At 35.3% G+C, this 15,709-nt stretch overlaps 2 protein-coding genes across 2 annotated transcripts in view; one reads left to right on the top strand and one right to left on the bottom strand.

Annotated features, from left to right (window-relative positions):
• Positions 1-14,309, bottom strand: part of Smu1 (Smu1 spliceosomal factor) — a 178,470-nt gene extending 164,161 nt beyond the window's left edge. The window contains exons 1-2 of the mRNA XM_090393980.1: positions 14,197-14,309; positions 7,671-7,737 (exon numbers count right to left, since the gene is read on the bottom strand). Of these exons, the coding sequence (XP_090250106.1) occupies positions 7,671-7,737; positions 14,197-14,222 (93 nt within the window). The 5' untranslated portion in view covers positions 14,223-14,309. The remainder of the gene's footprint in view (positions 1-7,670; positions 7,738-14,196) is intronic.
• Positions 14,310-14,419: 110 nt separating this feature from the next.
• The window catches only part of kuz (zinc-dependent metalloprotease kuz), a 258,645-nt gene continuing 257,355 nt past the window's right edge, over positions 14,420-15,709 (top strand). Inside the window, exon 1 of the mRNA XM_090399403.1 lies at positions 14,420-14,580. Coding sequence (XP_090255529.1) covers positions 14,520-14,580 — 61 coding nt within the window. The 5' untranslated portion in view covers positions 14,420-14,519. The remainder of the gene's footprint in view (positions 14,581-15,709) is intronic.

Raw genomic sequence — 15,709 nt, forward strand, 5'->3', positions numbered from 1 at the left:
AGAGCCTGGTTGATTCATTTGATAAATGTAAATTGATCTGTTAAGTACGACCGTTGCATTACCTTGTTAGATTTTGTTACAATTATATCCTGATTAGCTTTTAATGACTTGACTGCTGCTAGTTCTGTTTTTGTAAGATTGCTACATATGGCTTTCTTTTTCTTTTTATTTTATTAATTTAGAAACCAGCAATGTTTTATTCAAAACATTGCATGTTTCTAAATGAATTTTATGAGCTATATTATTTGGAAGAGACTTAATGCCTTTCTATGTGGTATATAACACCTAATTTATTAATATTTCTAGGTGCTACAAGTTTAAGCCTTTATTAAGTAATGCAAGTTCACCGTTATTTAGGCCATGGCTAGATAGGTTGATCGCATGAACATTGCCTGCATGTGGTTGGTTGCTCCTCGTCTCACTTGTTTGTTGTTCACTGTTAGCGTTATTAACCGAGGAAGAGATATCCTGATTAGTTAGATTTGTATGACTGACATTCAGATATCGCCATTGTTTTAACATATGAAATTTAGCCTTAAGTTTTTCTTTGTCACTTTCCAGAATATGTTTAGCAGCTAAATTATTAGTGATTCTTTCAAGCACATTTAAAATATCTTTATTCATATAAAAAGAGTTCAGATTGTAAACTTAAAACTTGATTTTTGGTCATTGTTAGGTTTCTGTGAGATTTGAATTTGTAAGTATTGCTTTCTCTGTACATATATAAATATGAAGTGCTTTGGCAGAAGTAAATTTCTTTTTCAGCTTGATGAAGTTAGGAATACGATTGCTGTCTCTGCACCTCTTCAAAAAAGCCAGCCGACTGATCAAAAGTGAAACGTATCATTAGCTTACCGTAATAATTGCAATGCTTGCGAATAACATCTCCATGGATTATGAGAATTCTTTCTTTCATGTTGATCAGAATTCATCATAAAAATTATGGAAATAACTACCATGAGTAAAACTTCAGTTTGATCTAAACCAAAATAATCACTCAACATTTTGACCTTCACAAGCTGGACTACAATCTACATGGTATGCTAACGTTACATTGATTTGACCAACTGTTAACGGTTGACCACAATTCAGCCATCTTGTCATTCAATATCATAGCTCTCCTTTTCACTTCATTACTATCATATCTGGGCAAACAAAGTAACCATTTTCCCAGTGACACTATTATCCTTTGCCACCTGCAATAACTTCTTCAAAATCCCTTCCCACATTGTTTGTCACACTATCCAAATCATCTGTGCCAACCACTATTAATAACAATTCTGATCCCTGTTCCCTCCTTCTATGCAAAGCATCTGATATTTGTTTCATTGTACCACCTGAAAAACATGTCTTATGTACCTTATTATTTCTCACACATTTAGTGACTGAATCACCATATAAACCTACCTTATCATCTTCAGCTATTTCTTCTTCCTAGTAACCTTCTCCTCATTTACATCAGTTAATCTCTTCTTTAAATGTTCATTTTCCTCCTCCATACATTTAGCCTCACTATTCATTTTCATTAACTCTCATTTAAGCTCTTCCAGATCACTTCTATTACTACAAGCACACTTGTTGTCAATTTTTAGGGAACGACAATGTATACTATAATATTAATTAAAAAACTTTAATTAATACTTCCTATATTTCGGTAATGTTATCTTACCATCTTCAGAGAACATAAACATAATGGTATGTGCACGCAGGCACTAACACTGAACAAATAGGGCTGAAGACAACCATATTGAAGTCGGTCCTAGAGGTGACAGCTAGTGGGCTAAATTGGGTAGTCTTGGCTGTTGGGCTGATGTTCTAAGAATGCAAGCTTCTCACATTTGGGGCAGTTCATGCATCCAAATGGGAAGCTTGCATTCTTGTACCTAAAATTAGAGAAACTGAATTAAGTGATATTAACATTGTAAGTCAGCAATAAGAATAGTGTATCAGAAAAGTTCACAACATTTTGGTAACAAATTGATCGATTAAAGCAAGGACTTTCAGCAAAAAGACCAGAGTGATGTCGCTGTGCTGACGGATAATCACGGACATTCCAAGGTTGGGAACAAAGAGAAAGGAGCGTATTTAAAGGGCTGAAAGGGTACAAAAATAGAGGAGGAGATTGTTTTCTTAGGAGCAGATTACGACGACTACTGCTGGTGCATTGGTTCACTTATCGGCTGAGTGGAAGAGAGGAAACAAGGCGATGACGCGGAGTACATAACTGAAGGGTTGGCCATCATCATCGGAGCTACGTCGTCAGACAACAGTTGTCCCACCGCACAGCTGACTGCGATTCCTACGAAAGATTTGATGTCTGGTCAACGAATAAGCAACCAGTGGAGCAAGAGAGAGCACAAAAATGTCCGAGCCAAGAATGTGTCCAATGTATAACGGAAAAGATTATTCAAGATATCCCAACAGAGGTTTAGTTCATGAGAAGACTGTGCATTTACAGAAAGAACTGTGAGTAAACAAGTGATATTGTTGTTAATTTCTTTGAAACTTAGATAATGTAAATGTCATAAAAGGTCAATGGTAAAGTTTTGTAAAGTGTTGTATAACAAGAGGGTAGAGCAAATGTATATGTTATGTGCTGTAAGGAAAATTCCTGATGGTAGTTATGTAAGAGGGAACAGTTATTCTATACTTGTAGTAAAGTATGTGTTTTGTAATGTTGAGTGTAGGTGTTAAGTGAAAGTAAAATGTGTGTATTTCAATGATATAATAATTATGCTGAAGCTGAATATGTTGAGAGAGTTAGTTTCTTTCCACTGTGTTGTAATCTCAACTATTGAGTTAGAATAAAATGTTTTGTTTAAGCAACAATTGATCTAATCATTTCCCAATGCACAATCTCAAATAAATTTTGTACCTGTATGCACTTGTTGATTCAGAATAACCATGACTTGCTGTATGGCTAGGAGGATTTTAGCTAAAAACTTACCTTTGTTCGAACTCTTATTATTCTTAGAATATATTATTCTTTCCAGGCTGGTGCAGTCGTCAATAAAAATAAATTTATTTGGTAGAAGAGCCTGAGAAAATAAACATGCCACAATCGTTTAGCCAGCGATAGTTAAATATACAGGCAGCTTAACGTGCGGTAGGAACAAAGGGCAAGGGAAGAAAGAAAGGGGGACAAAACTTTTAGACAGAAGAGCTTAGAGAACAAAGAAAGTAAGGAAGGTTACGGATTAACAAGAACAGGCAAAACTTAACAGATAGCAAATGTTTTTACAATGCCACAGCCCGACAAGAAAGCAGATTACTAACGAATAAGGAAAACCATACAAATAAAATAGATAATGAAAAAAACATAAAATTTTGCAATATACCATCAAACAACTGACTAGCCCATTACCTCTGTCCTCTCCAAAATAATGGAGAAAGTCATTAATCACCAACTCCTTACTATGTACAGGCCCACCAGTACAGATTTTGCCATTCAAGATACAGCTGACCTCATAGCTTACATCACCCACCACTGGACACGTCCCATGGAAAGGTTTGGAGAAACTTGTGTCTACTTTCAATGTCCAAATTATACACGTTCGCCTTTTGCCACAAGGTTGGCATCTGGCCTTTGTGAGATCAGACACTGCATGCCAGAGAGTGGCTAATTTAGAATTCCCTACTTTTGATGTCCTCTGGCCCAAGGTTTCCTTGTGCAATCTAATAATATTCACCTGCTGCATTTACCATTCTCCAAACTGTGATAACTACATTCCTCTCCACGAAACTCAACCATTTGCAATCCAGGAAACCAAATAGTGAGGTCATCTTCCTAGGTGACCTCAGCATCTATAATTCTAACTGGCTCCCCAACCACTGACCAAGTTGGATGAGAGGCAAAAATCTTTGCTATAAACAGTGACCTATACCCAAAATATTCATTTACCTACACAAATTCCTGATATAACCCTCTTCACTCAGCAAATACTCTGAATCTCTTTTTAACCAGTTCTCCTGCCAAAATATACCAGAGGTCACCTCTCCTCTTAGCAACTCAGACCATAATCTTGTACAAGTCTCCTCTCTTACAGATTGTCCTTCCTTAAGCTACTCCTGACCTTGCATCCTCTGGGGCCTTGAAGGTGTGAGTGTGCCAGATGGGATGCCTCTGAAACTTATACTTCTCCTTTCCATGGTCTGACTATTGCTTCAGCTCATCCAACAATTATTCCTATTCTGAACAAGTTAGAGAAATTATCCTTACCAGCATGAAAGCATCCATCCCCCATTCTACCCAAAATCCTTGTTTGCATTCCAGTCCTGGTTCATGAAGAAAACAGTCAAAAAACTAAAAAATTCAGCTTACTGCAGATGGCTCAAATCAAGAACTCAGCATCATACCTTGCCTATATTAAAGCACATAACAAATGCAAAACAGTCATCAGCAGATCTAAATTCGACTCCAATAAAGGCCCACAGCAGAAAACTTGCCTCCTGTCCAAACAGAAGCCATGCCATCTGATCACATGATAAGATTGGATGCAACTTCTACTCACCTGCACTTCCACCTCTCTCTGTCTCATCCTAATGGCACCTCTGTTACTTCACCCAAATATAAAGCTGAGCCACTAGCATTGCTTTTTTCCACACTCTCTCACAGTGATGATCACAGGAGATTGCCTCCTACCATACCAGAATTTGAGCACTGTATGACTCCTGTAGTTTTTCAACAAAAGGACATCAGAAGATTAATAACAACTTGGACACTAAAAAAATTTCCTGGTCCAAATGGCATCTCTCTATTTGTTCTCAAGCACTGTGCTCCAGAGCTAACACCCATCCTGTATCATCTCTACAATCTATTATACACAGCTAGTAAATAATGGAAAAAGTAATTGATAGTCAACTTCTCTACTACCTAGATGCCTCCAATTCATCAGCAGCTGCCAGTATGGATTCCACCACTTCAAGATCCACAGCTGAACTCTTAGCTTATATCACCCACCATTGGACATGTGCAATGGAAAGGTTTGGAGAAACTTGTGCTGTTGTTCTTGACATTTTCAGAACTTCTGATCCCAACCATCACCCATTTCATTTTATCCCCATCATGTCTCCCTGCTAACCTCTGCATTAGGTTGCCAGCCTACTCTCTGGTCATTCAGTGCATGTCACGGTGGTATAATTGGAAGAATGAAGATATATTGCGTTCTTCAATTGGAAAAGGCCTAAGTTCCATTCTCATCGTTATGAGCGTAATCTTTATATAGTACTTTTCATTTGAAGGTGAGTTAGCTGATCTCATATGGAGACAGCAGGGTTTTTCACCTGGAAAGTTGGGTTTTTCATCCTGTGTATAGGTCAATCAACCTTCAGAACACACACAATTCACAGACAAAAAATACTGCTGTTGGTGGTGATGGGTGATACATGGCAGCTGTAGTAGGCAAGACAGTTAGATGCATGCAACAGAGTGCCCGCCTGCAACGAGTCCTTGGACTCCTTTGAGGTATCCCGTAATAATAATAATGTCACGGTTGATGGCTCCCTCTCTTTGAGCTTCACCACCAAAGGAGGAGTACCTCAGGGCTCTGTCCTATCACCTATCCTCTTTCCTCTTTACATAAATGACCTGCTCTCAATCACTGCGAATTTCTATCGACAACTTTGGTGATCATAGTACTCTTCATTCATTCATCTGACAAACCATGCAGTGTGCAGATATTGGTAATGACAATGTAATTGTTTTGGTTAATTCTGCCTAGTTGTTAACCTGATACAGTGCATTTTTCTTTTGTTCTCAAAGAACTTTAAGATATTACCTCCATGAAACAATTACACTATATATAAATTATATATGTCTGAGTCTTAAAAACTTCACTGTTTGTTCTAAATGAAGTTCTGTTTATAGCTTATTTATAATCCTACTTGGAAACTGAATTGACCTCAGAATGCTTACAGCTTCCACTACTGTATAGTTTTCAATAGAGCATATTAAATATGGTTTTTAACAAAGTATAAATCTTCACACATCCACAACTTTTATAATAATGCATAATTTTATCTGAAGCACTTTGAGCTACAGTTCTTCTGCCCCTATTTCTCAGAATAGTTCATTACAAATCAAGATGTGACCTTTCTGTAAAAAGTCTATCCATTAAACAGAAGAAAATTTATGCAGCATCGAGTTTTTACAATACAACTAATAATAATAATGTCGCAGTTGATGGCTCCCTCTCTTTGAACTTCTCCACCAAAGGAGGAGTACCTCAAGTCTCTGTCCTATCACATATCCTCTTTAAATACAACATTAAGAATACATCTTCTGTCCAAAAAGAAACCAAACTTTTTGAAAATATAAGAAACTAGTGGCGCCACCTGTTGCATCTTTTTGTTGTCGAAAGCAGCAACCTTCGTTAGTGTTGTATCAACTGTTTATGACATTTGTTTCGTTAGAAGCAGAGTTATGGTGCCAAGAGTGACAGTGTGTTTTGATGATTGGTCGGTCATCACAATATTCATGCTGTACGCTACGAATTCCCGCTATCAATTGCTTTAAAACTTCAAGATAAAACTCACCATTGACCGTTTGGCCAAGCAAAATGAATTCTTTGTGGATAATGTCCTTGGAATCGTAAAAACAAATCTGCATTGTCTTTACTTTTGACTTCTCCAAGCGACTTTTTTTTCGGCTGCCTCTCTTCTGGTGGTCTCCACTCAGCACTCTGGTGCTTTATTTCGGGCTCATACTCACAACACCATGTTTCGTCACCAGTAACGATCGTTTCAAGGAAGTTTGAGTCCTTATGAGCAGTTTTAATGAGACCCTTGCAGTGTTCAATTCGATACATTTTTTGGTCATCTGTCAACTTGTGGAGAATAAATCGCGAATTCAATTCACAAAGGCCCAAACTCTCGGTCAAAATGTTGTGCACAGTTGATTTTGGAATCCCCAATTCATCTTCAATAAATCTCACAGATTTTGGGTTTTCTTTGATGAAATCACACACTTTTGGGATGTTAACTTCGCTCAGTCCAGTTTTTGGACGGCCTGGCTTTGTGTGGTCCTCAAGCATCTCACTCGTAAACTTGAGTATGGGATAAGCATTCATCACCATATGCTTTTTGAAGCATTTGATGTGTTTCGGCAAAACTTTTACCAAGTTTAACACAAAAGTCAATGGCAGCTTTCTGTTTGAAACTCATTTTCCGACCGTTCATCAAAACACACACACACTTGGCACTATAACTTGGCTTCTAATGAAACAAATGTCATAAACAGTTGATACAACAGGTGGTGGCACTAGTTTCTTTTATTTTTAAAAAGTTCGGTTTCTTTTTGGACAGAGGGTGTATATTTCTTACAATTATTAGTAATGTTCAGCTGGAAAAAATAGCAAGAAAATAACATCACCACCCCTCCAAAAAATATTTCGAATAAAAGATTATGTTTCAAGAAGGAAAAAATATTGCATACTTGGAAAGAAATAAATGTATTGCTAGTTTTGATATTATGTAGCGCTTCTGAAGTAGCTATACTTTATCATTGCTGTACACTAAATAAAGTGTATAGGTATAAGTCACAAAGAGAAATGCATTTATATTTTCTAGGAGAACAGCTTGAAAATAAACTGTAATCTGCAATACTTGCAATTTGAATACTTGATTACCCTCCCCCCCATCAAGAATATCTGAATTAACATAGTTGCACCTACCTGTAAGGTTTGTAAGGTACGAAGAAGATTATGCTCTTTTAGATATTGCTGGATCAATCTGACAACACTAGGAGAAGATATAATACAAAATAAATTAATAAGAATACTTATGATTAAATTATTAATTAATAAATTTTGTAACTCACATATCAAATTAATTACTCTAGTTGGTTTAGGGAAAGGACTTAGATTTTGAAGATAGCAAGCATACTTCATAAGCTACTTATAATTTCTATACAAGTGCTAAAAATAAACGTGTATTCGAATGCTGAAAAGCACACAGACAGAGGATGATTCCACACTTTTGTCACAAGCTTTAAAGATGTATTCCACCTCAAAACTCATGAAAAGGTCATAATAAACAGGAACCAAGAAAATTTACATTTCTAAGATACATCCATTGTTGTGTCAGTACAGATGCCAACAAAATGCTTAGAGGAACTCAATAAATCACATGATTGTAGACATTCCTAGAGGTGTCTTCAATCTACAATCTTCAAGGTTTCTCTGAAAAAATGGCAGCTAGCTGCTGTTTGTTTTAAGCATTTCAAAATGACACAGTTGCAATAGATGAGTTCATGTTAACTGCATTGGTTGATGTGTCTTCAGCCCTTATCATCAAATTCCATGCTCTCAATCATTTTCATCAGTCTTTTCAGACATGGCACATTTTATGGACTACAAAATGAAGCAGGGAATGAAGACTGAATGAGAAATCGAGGAAACATAATGCATCTATGGAATAGTACAATGAAGATTCTAAGAGAATATATCATCAAGCAATTGGGTCCTGCATGCAAATCAGCCTTAACTAAAATTTCCAGGGTTTCAGCACATTTACAAGAAGCTCACTGATATTCTATCAGTGATTTCTATAAGAATGTACATAAGACTAATGATTTCTCTTGTAGACTTTTCATGCAAAAAAGTGATGTTCATTTGAGAGATGATGTTTTCAATTATCACAACAATCATACAATGGCCAATCAAAATCCACTTGTACTTGTTTAATCAAGACATCAGCAGATATTCTTCATCACCATGTGGAGAGGTATCTTTGGAGGCAGAATAGAACTGTATGTGTTCTATAAATTAAAGATGCCAAGAAATTATATTCTTAGTTTCATCCTTTATCCAAGTTTAAGCAAACAAAGTTTGTGCATGAAATCATCATCAGAGATTCTCCATCAACATGTGGATAGTAAGGACTAAAGATATGTTGATTAACCTCCCTACTGGCGAATGTGGATTAAATAGTGACACCAAATTGCACTTCTTATCCATGTTATTCAATGGGTTTTAGAGCTTCGTACCCAGATTTATCTCGACGTCTATAGATGTCGTGGCCGATTTGGGGGGGAGGGGGGGTTAAAGGTTTCCTGAAAAATGGAATGGTTGAGATGAATACTGACCTAAATACTACTACTTTGTTTATTTGATTGTGGAACCATTTTGAAATCATTAGTGTACTCTACTCCAGTAGGGGATGATGATGGACTGAAAATGCATCATTGTCACCTGACATCAACAAGGAGTTTTCAAGTGTAAGTGTATGAGTGTGTATGGCTGTTAATGGTAAGAAATCACAATAGATGTCTGAAAAAAAAAAAACAGAGGTTATTTTGATAACTGTTTCATAGTAACTGTGAGGTACATTTAACCTAGGGCATTTTGTTTGGCAAGTTACTAGAAAATTTATGCTTATTTCCCAAAAGTTTATGTAATTTGCATTACTGGTAATTGTCATTTGTGCTAATACAAGGGAATGTACCTTAAAAAAAAATCTATCCAAAATTTCATCCACAGTGCTAGTGCCAATTCTATATTCAGTGTCTGAAGTTGTTTGAAGATTATCAAATTCCTGATATGTAAACTGTAGATGAATACAGGATACTATGATAACACTACATGAAGAATTTACATTATGACTAGATATCCAGGACCCTAATATTCTCAGATCTTATATTTTGGTTTTCTAAGGCACATCGTCAATCCATGTAGACCTTTGTCTTCTGTGCATCAATCAACCTAGATCTTCGTCTTCCTCTGGGTCATTTTTCTACCGATCTGTTTTGCTAACCTTTCCTGACCCATAGCACCTTGAATAAATGCTAACAGTTTGAAATTCCTTCCTAGTATTTTCCTTTTTAAAAAGATTATGCCCACCATGTCATTAATGGAGAGGTGTCCAGCATATTGAAAAATATGAATGTGAACAGAGCAGGGGTACTGGATGGCATGTCAGCCAGCTCATTCTCTTTCACATGTACTGTGTGAACGTACATGTGAAATGGCACTGCCTCTGATAAAGTTGTTCAATCTAAGTCTCAGCTCTTTCAGAGTTCCAGGGTAATGGAAAAAGGGCAAGATAGTTCCACTGCATAAATGTTGCTTCAAGATAGAGATAGACTTGTTCTACACTACAGACCATTTAATATATCAGGATTGGTTGTTAAGTATTGGAAAAGTTGGTTAAAGGTAAAATCCAACATTGGTGGATAGAGATGCAATATGGCTTTGTAAAGGTAGGTCTAGTCTAGTAATTTATCCACATTTTATTAAGTGACAAAAGCATTGGATAAAGGAAATGGCTGCACCATGACACTGCAGACTTTGCAAAAGCATTTGACAGAATACCACATTGAAAAATACAAAAGTTGAAGCAAAAGGACTAGTGGAGTTCATCAGGGTTATGAACTCTGATGAACTCCACTAGTCCTTTTGCTTCAACTTTTCACTACTATTCTTTAATTTCTATATCAATGATATAGGGAAAGATTTAGGAGGGGATATTCAGTTGTTTGCTGGTGATGCAAAACTTGGAAAAGCAATACTGTAGTTGATAAAGGTGATGTAGATATCTTGCAGAATGATTTCAATAAATTGGCATTATGGGCAAAGGATAATGATTATCAATTTAATGTTGCGAAAATGTAAGGTTATGTACTTCAGGTTGAAAAGGTTGTATACAGTGTATCATATCGATAGTACCGGATTGCAGGAAATTGATGAGGCTATGGGCTTGGGGATAATTGTGGACAGAGAATTGAAGTTCAGAGGACATAGTGTAAAAGTTAGTAACATGACTAAGGATGACTAAACTAAAATGACTCAATGAGGATACAAATTATAGGTAAATCTGTATATCTGGAGTTGTGGTTAAGATTGGTATGAGTTAAGATACAGAAGTTGATTGATAACAGCAGTGTTTTCTGTGATTGTCAGTATAGGTTTGTAAAAAAGGTTGGCAATGTTTAATTTACCATTGGCAATTTACTTATATACTAAAAAAAGATAATGAATGCACAGGATAAAGGAGATGCTTAAGCAGTGAAATATTTATATTCAGAAAACGAATGCCACACAAGTCAGTAACTCAATTGGAAAGGATGGAATTGAATACTTGATTAGTGAGTTGGATAGATGAGTGTCTGTCAGAAGATATCAGCAAGTTGTGTATGGGGATGCAGCATCTTGAAAGCCCCCAGTACCTCAGGGGTGTTTTGGAGAGTTGTTGTTGTTTAACTTGTATATTAATGATATTGGGAAGGGTTTAACTAGATAGTCAACTGCTTGCATATGATGCCAAATTGGCAGGAACATTGAGTAACAAATAAGATGTGGCTAAACAGGTTGCACAAGTGGACAAGTAAGTGAACCTATCAGTTCAATGTTGCAAAGTGTACAGTTCTGAAATTTGGTAGACAGCAATGGGATGTAAAGTATATACCTGGTAGGGAAATTCTGAAAGATGAAGATGACATGAGAGATCTAGGAGTGGTGGTGGAAGACAAGGACCAGAAATTCTGGGATCACATTGCACAAGTTGTGAAGGAAAGTGGAATATAAACACAATATTAAAATCAGACATTTTTTAAAGTCATTTTGGATTTATGGCCAAAGCAACTCAGCATGAGATGCATTTATTACATCTCTGTTAACTGCATGTGTTCTTATCACTGGTTTCAGTTTTGCAGGTTGAAAAACCCTGTCATCTTCATAGGAAAGAATTTGACTTTATATTTTATGCAGATGAAATCCAGTACAAGTCTTCCAAACTCTTTAGCTAAATCAAATTGCAGTATCAAATGTGCTATGAAAATAAACAAGGACATAATAGTATATAAGATGGTGTTCAAGCCTGTTTTAATTGATGAATCTGAGAACTTGGTTAGAAATAAAACAGTTAATAAATTACTAGAGACCATAGATATGAGAGTTCTGAGAAAAATTAATACAGTGAACAGATGGCAACAATGGTAGAACTATATTAAAAATGAAGATATCAGAAAGGAACTTGAAACTGTTATTATTATTATAAGGATTAGCATGCAAGAATGTGTGACGAAGCTAATGTACGATGGTGTGATCATTTAAACAGATTAGAAGTCAAAAGGTTAGCAAACAGGTATTTGGTGATGGGGAAAAGATCCAGGGCAAGCCATAGCTCTAAGGAACTGATGCAATTATTAGTGCCTCAGACGATGAATTGTAAGGTCTGATAATACTGGAGACCTGGCAAACAACACATTATTAAGAAACTAGCAGGAAGCTAGTAATAAGATTCAATGTAAACTGAATTGTGTAGTATTATCATAATATTCTATACTCTATTTGAGTGTACTTTAATTCAATACTTATATTTCATTATTATTATTATTTTGTTGCTTTTGATGCTTTGATTTCTTGGGAAATGGAAGGGTTATAATATAACTTCATTTAGCTTTCTCACTATCTGTGACCAATTGTGAAGTGCCTTTGGAAAGGGACATTATTAAATGAGTATCTCCATGGAGTTAGAGGAATCATTGCAGGAGACCCATGCTAACCTTTATATACAAAAAAAAAAAAAAAACTGTCATACTTCTTCTTAAACTCATGCACTCAGAACTAATTATAGCAATTCATTCAACTCACCAAGCATAAAATCACCTAGCCAACACACCCTTACTAGCTACATTCTTACATGACTTTCAAGGGTTACTTCTAGTTCTCTCTATTCATCATGTAATGAAAAATTTCCTTTGTTGTAATATATATCTTATAGAACTCCTGTAATAGCTTATAAGTTACTATCATATCCCCTCTTTTCAGTCTGTCAACTGTACTTTGGAATCTGCACATTTCAACTATCCTCATTTAGGGCATTCAACAGACTTGTCACCAGCTTAGTCACTTATCTCTGAATCCTCTCCACTACTTCCTTATTCTCAAGAAACTAAGTTCACCAAATCTCTGCACAGTCAAGATGAGGCTGAATCATAGCCTCATAAATAGGGCTAATAACTTTCATATACCTTTACTTGTTCATGTTTTTCAACAGTGAAGTAACACCTTGAGCTATTTTACCAATATGCCTTTATATCTTCAAATTTCTGTCCACCATTACTTCCAAGTTCCTAGCCTCATAAAGTTTCTGCAATCCAGTACCATCAGTGTGATATACATTATTGTGACACCTCCAAAAGGACTCATTGTGGAAGGGCACACTGCTTCACTACAACTCACCATCTCTCTTACTTAGTCTTCCAACTACACGACACTACTACAACATACAGCACCATATACTGCCCACCACTGATATATATAGCCACAGTATATGCATATGCCATCAATGTGAAACATAGAATGTAACCGTTTCAACCAAATGTGCATAACCTTACATCTTACAACATTAAAATAACAAGTGTCATCCTTCATACACAATGCCAATTTTTGTTTAAATTATCTATATCAATTATTTCCCTCCCCAGTTTTGCATCATCAGCAAATAATTGAATATCCCCCTCCCTTAAATCTTTCCCTATATCTTTAATATACAAATAAAACAGTAGTTGCATAAGTGCAGAACCTGGAAGTACTATGCTACTTACCCTAAATTTCCTAGATTCCGCTCCAATATATACTATTTTCTGGTGTATGTCACTCAACTATCCATGCTATCAGCTTTATATCCATTTCTTCCAACTTTTGTAATGGATTTCCATGCGGTATTCTGTCTAATGCTTTTGTAAAGTATAGCCATTCCACTTATCTCTGCTGTCACTCTTATTATAAAACGTTAGTAAATTACTAAGGCAGGACTTACCTTTCACAAAGCAATGCTGACCACTATAGAGTATCGTATTCCTATCCACTCACTGTTAGATTTTAGATATAAATTTCCGCAAATTATGAGCGACAGGTAAAATTACGATAATTATTACTTTCAGGCCGCAATGAGATTACGACTCGTTGTTTTAATATGTTTGTAGAAAATAATTTAACAAAATCATTAACTGATGACTTTAATAAACATTATGGTACTGCGAAATTCTGAAGATCATTACCGTGATTACACAGCAATTGTTTTTTCTCTAATAATTCAATGCTGGGTCCTATTCCAATAGCCCTAAATGAAACATGCTAACTATTTAAAGACATCTCACATCCACAAATCTAGTATTCAATGTAATAATTTTTAAATAAATGTATGAAATGTACAGTAAAGTGCCAAATAATTTCTTTTTCTTTATTTAACACTTACTCAGCGGATTCAATTTCAATAGACATAACTTAAAATTCCTGAAATTTTCAAAGCACAACTGAATATATATCTTCTACACCAGAGAAAAGTTGACGAGTTCTGTTCCGGTATGAACTAACGTATTATAGATGTCGCTATATGCTGATGACGTCGTGTACCATACTATCCCAGTTCAGTAGCCTTGTTGTGTGGTTTGGTGTTGTTTAGATAGATGGTGGGGAAATTGTTTGGTTGTGTGCGGAAATACTTTTAACTTGCTTTGTCTTCCTTTTGATTTTTTTTTTTTTTTAAGAAGATCGGTTATTTTAAAGATCCATGAAGAAATGAAAAATTGCAATTTTTTTTTATCATTTATCTTGTTTTTATGGTCATCCATAGAATGTAGTGAGTATTTATGCACTATATCTTTTAAGTTTCTGTCATTTGTCAGTGAATTAGCCCTAAATTTTTGAACTTTAAAGACATTTCGTAACACGTAATTTTTGTCTCTTGGAAACTCAGCTTATTGAAGAAGCACTTTTTAATTGTCTGAATGTTTTGCATTCTAGTATAAAATAAAAAAAATATTCTGTTTGTATGTCAAATACAAACTTGCTTCCAGGTTTATGTAAGTTTTATCTAATGGTATTTGTTTACTCCCAAGTACCTGAATGGTAATGATGTTAATGCAATATGATATTCATTACAAACAATTTCTACAAATCTATCTACTATTCATAGTTCAATAGTTTTATATAACATAAATAATAATATAAGTAATTCGTATTTATTTTATGCAGAATATGAATTATAGCGAAAACATTTTGAAGTGATTTGCCATTGTTAATTGAGATAATTATAATGCTATGACAAAAGTTTTAAAAGGAGATATTTAGATAATCTGTTTAACCATGTTAAGAGCAGCTTTCCTTTACATTATGCTTAAATTAAGAACTCATTTTAAATAAAATTGTTATTGGAAAAATATCATTTCTTTATCATGAGTCTTGTGACTCCATGGAGGTCAAGAAAATAATAAATCCACACATACACACACATTACACTCTCTTCAGCCTGCTAATAGTATTTTTGTCTGTTAATTGTTCATGTCTTCTGACAGATGTACAGGATGCAGTACCAGAGTTTCTGGGAGAAAAAAACCCTATTACACCCTTATGAGATCAGTTAACTCACTTTCAGTTGAAAAATTCCATATAAAGAATCCTGCTATGATGATGGAAATCAAACTTGGACCTTTTGTAATTGAAAGGAACATTGCCCTACTGTTCTTCTAACTGTAGCACTATTCACTTTTATTAAGTAGGATGGTGGTCACAGTTCAAGACATATGATATGTTGTTTGGCTTAATGTAGTTAAAAATGCTATAAACATTTAACAAAAAATAACACTGGGTTTAATAGGTTGTAATAGACATTTAATTAAATCTACTTTTGCGTAAAACTACTTTTTTTAAATCCACGTTTTGCCACATATGCTAGTGCCTTCTTCTAGGTTAGGAAGAACAAATAAATA

Source organism: Typopeltis vanoorti, chromosome 1, assembly GCF_054136105.1.
Source record: "Typopeltis vanoorti isolate ZY-2024b chromosome 1, IOZ_Tvanoo_1.0, whole genome shotgun sequence".
NCBI classification, from domain to species: domain Eukaryota; kingdom Metazoa; phylum Arthropoda; class Arachnida; order Uropygi; family Thelyphonidae; genus Typopeltis; species Typopeltis vanoorti.